This window comes from Lipotes vexillifer, unplaced genomic scaffold, assembly GCF_000442215.2.
Source record: "Lipotes vexillifer unplaced genomic scaffold, Lipotes_vexillifer_v1.1 scaffold285, whole genome shotgun sequence".
NCBI lineage: Eukaryota > Metazoa > Chordata > Mammalia > Artiodactyla > Lipotidae > Lipotes > Lipotes vexillifer.
In genome coordinates this window covers 634,068-638,164 of record NW_006788807.1, presented here as the reverse complement: position 1 = coordinate 638,164, position 4,097 = coordinate 634,068, and the positions used below count along the sequence as shown (strand labels likewise).

General features: G+C 44.5%; 1 protein-coding gene across 1 annotated transcript in view; it reads left to right on the top strand.

Annotated features, from left to right (window-relative positions):
• The first annotated feature begins 130 nt into the window (after positions 1–130).
• KAT14 (lysine acetyltransferase 14) overlaps positions 131–4,097 on the top strand; it is a 40,351-nt gene continuing 36,384 nt past the window's right edge. Inside the window, exons 1-2 of the mRNA XM_007461783.1 lie at positions 131–389; positions 2,798–2,916. Of these exons, the coding sequence (XP_007461845.1) occupies positions 131–389; positions 2,798–2,916 (378 nt within the window). The remainder of the gene's footprint in view (positions 390–2,797; positions 2,917–4,097) is intronic.

Below are 4,097 nucleotides of genomic sequence, written 5' to 3'. Positions count from 1 at the left end.
TGTGTCTGAGTAGATTCGGGCAGACGCTCTTCTGAGAGTTTGTTTGTGTGGTCAGCAAGGAGCCCCTTCAAGCTTAGTGTCCAGAAACTGGGATTGTTCCCGAGAGCACTGAACCTGCAAGCCGGGAGGGATGGAGAGTAACATCCATCTGAGCAGTTTGATCAGTCGGCACGACGATAAAGCCACAAGAACGTCCACCTCGGAGGGGCTGGAGGAGGGGGAGGTGGAGGGGGAGACTCTGCTGATCGTCGAGTCAGAGGACCAGGCATCTGTGGACTTGTCTCACGACCAGAGCGGAGACTCCCTAAACAGTGATGAAGGGGACGTGTCGTGGATGGAGGAGCAGCTGTCCTACTTCTGCGACAAGTGCCAGAAGTGGATCCCAGCCAGTAAGAGCTTCTCCTTTCCTTTCCTTTGTCAATTCCTGCAGGAAGGTTTGTTTTTCTAACCTGTGAGAGAAACATGAATGTGAAAGAGACCCAAATAAAAAGATAACTCTTATACTTATTATTAGTGTAGTTGATTAACTGCAAATTTATATAAAGCGTAAACATATTTGTACTAATATATATTACTGCCAACCTCTATCACGTTGTTAAATTAACGTTCTCAATTGTAACCCAAATAAAAATTAGAAAATTGGAAATTCTGTGTTATTTAAAGAATTAGCCACATTTTTCTATCAGGGTCACATTATTGTGGTTTTGGGGCCAAATTCTAGGCCCAGTGTAGAGCTCAACTTCAGACTCATAAACATAACTCTGGTAGTGTCTAACTTACATGGAAAACAACTGCTATAGTATGTTGATATAAGGTCGGAATTGGGAGATTAAATACGTATTATGCCTTTTTCTAGGGCCATTCGTGTTTTCTCTTTGCTGGCCTCCTTGATCTGCTGGCCGTAGATACACACAATAAGGTGTTTTGCCAGTCATCAGGGCTCTTAACCAAAACAGGATGTTTCCATTACGTGGAGAGTAGTAAAGACGTATGTACTAGAGGAATACCCTGTGTAATAGAATTTGTAACTAGGTCAGAGAAATTTACATATGTGTATGTGTATATATATTGTTGTGAACTGGGTCATTTTCTGGTATGTGGAGGTGTTTTTAAGATGGATTCATAGTTATTATTAATAAATTAACACCATTTTCACAGAAAGCAAACCTAAAATTTATTATAAGTTAGCTAGTTTTTGGCTTTCCAGCTGTCTCTGCTTATAGATTCAGGTTTCAGCCTGAAAGCCTGGGTGGCTTTCCCCCATCCTCATAGCCTGCGCTGTAAATGCCCTGCCTCCTGGGGCCCCTGCTAACTGCTCCAGCCTCTCTCCTTCGTGCCCTACTATCCCCACATGGAAACAGAGCTTTGCAGTTAGGGTGAGCTTTTCCTTCTCCACAAGCAGTTCGTTCTTTTTTTTATAAATTTTAAAAATTTATTTATTTTTGGCTGCGTTGGGTCTTTGTTGCTGCACGCTGGTTTTCTCTAGTTGCGGTGAGTGGGGTCTACTCTTCATTGCAGTGCGAGAGCTTCTCATTGCGGTGGCTTCTCTTGTTGCGGAGCACGGGCTCTAGAGCGCAGGCTCAGTAGTTGTGGCGCATGGGCTTAGTTGCTCCATGGCATGTGGAATCTTCCCAGACCAGTGCTCGTACCCGTGTCCCCTGCATTGACAGGCGGGTTCTTAACCACTGCATCACGAGGGAAGCCCAAGCAGTTCTTTCTTATCCCTAGGACTTTGTGCATGTAAGTTTCCTCTGTGGAACATGTGTCTCTACAGCCTCTATACTCCCCGCCCCACACACAAACACCTTTTCACGTGCCAATTCTAGCCATCCTTCAGGCCCCCGTCCACCCCACTTTTTCTAGCGCTGCTGTCTTCCTCATGTGGGTGGGCACCTCTTTTATGTGCTCTCACATTGCCCCACAGCACCCATCACATCCCTCTCCAGGGTTTCCATGTCTCCCCGAGCATCAGCATCAGTTGGGGAACTTCAGAAAATGCCCTGCTTCCAGAGGTTGATTTATTTTGCAGGGGAGAGACCTGGGCATTTTTTTTTTTTTTTAATTTTTTTTTGTGGTACGCGGGCCTCTCACTGTTGTGGCCTCTCCCATTGAGGAGCACAGGCTCCGGACGCACAGGCTCAGTGGCCATGGCTCACGGGCCCAGCCGCACCGCGGCATGTTGGATCTTCCCGGACTGGGGCACGAACCCGAGTCCCCTGCGTCGGCAGGCGGACTCTCAACCACTGCGCCACCAGGGGAGCCCCTGACCTGGGCATATTTAAAACACAAAACTTCCTGGGTGGTTCTGATGCACAGTCAGGACAGAGAGCCTCTGTGCTGCTGTGATTACCTACTTTCACCTCTGTAGCCCTCACCGCATCTGTAAGCCTCTGAGAGCCAGCACTGCGTCTGTCTCAGGTGTTGTGTTCCTGATTCCTAGCCCAGTGGCACAGTGGGAGCTCAGATGTTTTCTTGGAAGAATGTGTGAGGAGACCTGTAGGAGTCGGGAATGTTAACAGTTGGAACAGCCAGTGAGAACAATCCTACCTGCCTTTCCAGTGTCTCTTCTGAAAGTCCGGGAACCACAGATCTATCTTAGTGGGCATGCACTTGATGTTAGAAGAATAAAAACCTTCTCTGCTCCCTTCCCCATCCCCATCCTGCCCTCACGGGCTGCCTGAAAGAAAAGGAAAAACGCAGCCTGGGAAACTTGGGAAGTGGCTGGTAGCTTGATGAAAACTTTGGGTTACCTCGGTTGTAGATCCACCTGTGATGTGCCTTTTTGTTTTCCTCCTAGGTCAGCTGAGGGAACAGCTCAGTTACCTTAAGGGCGATAATTTTTTTAGGTTTACTTGTTCTGATTGCTCTGAAGATGGCAAGGAGCAGTATGAGCGGCTGAAGCTGACATGGCAGCAAGTGAGTTAAAGCTCTTTCTCTAGAATTCATGGGGTTGGTTCCCCCGCCCCCCCGCTGTGAAATTTATTGGAATAAGTAACTAGGGAATGAGGAACCTACATATGAACTTCTGAGTTGTTTTGAGGGTCACTATTTCACAATGAAAATCATACTGAATGTGTGGAGAAAGGAGTTCTTAGTAAAAATACTGCCAACTTAGTGAATTGGGTTTGAGATTCTGAAAATCCCACCCACGGTTTCATTTATACATAATACCAAACTCTGATTTTAATAGAAGAGGTTCACATTTTTTTTGGCAGCTATTTTTAGAAAAATAAAACCATTCTAAAAAATATAAAGATGCTGAATCAATATGCTGTACACTTGGAACTAGCAACTAGTTGTATATTGTAGAGCAACTGTACTTAAATTAAAAAAAAAAGTAAAGATGGTCACCCTAATCCCAGCCAACTATAGCCCGAACAGTATCTTTTAACTGATCTCCAGGTTGTATTAATTTTGGGGGTTTTGTTTTTACATTAATATGTTTATAACAAGGCACCAATGTTATATGCAGTCTTTAAATTCTAAAAATGTATTAGACATCACTCACTCAGTTTTTATGTTTATTCATTCGACAAATATTGAGTGCACATGACGAACCAGGCACTGTTCTAGGCCTGGAGAGTAGAATCTCCTCGAGACCAGCTGATCCTTCTAGCTGTTCTTCTTTGTGGTGAGTGAGACAGCCAAGACCCTAGCCCCAGGCAGTAGACATTTATTTTAGATGATAGGTAGACAAATAAACAAGTTAATTACTCCTAGCACATTTTGCTGTGAAGGAAATAAACAGGGTAATGAGAAAGATTTTAGGTTGTACCCTCCAAGGCACTTAGGGTGTTCCTTGTAAATTGTAGCTGTGTTCATAGCCAGAGGCTACGGTGTTAATTATCAGTGCTTTATTAGGACATCTGTTGAAATCTGTCAGTGGTGATCTTAGGGAGCCTTTTTGGACTTGCCTGAAAATGTGTAAGTAGAAAATGAACGGAAGTTTGTATTGAGGATACAGTCTCATGAGTATTCTAACTGGGATTTTTTTTTTTTTTTTTTTTTTTTTTTCCTTTTTTTGCCCACCTGGCTTGTGGGATCTTAATTCCCTGACCAGGGATTGAACCCATGCCCTCAGCAGTGAAAGCACAGAG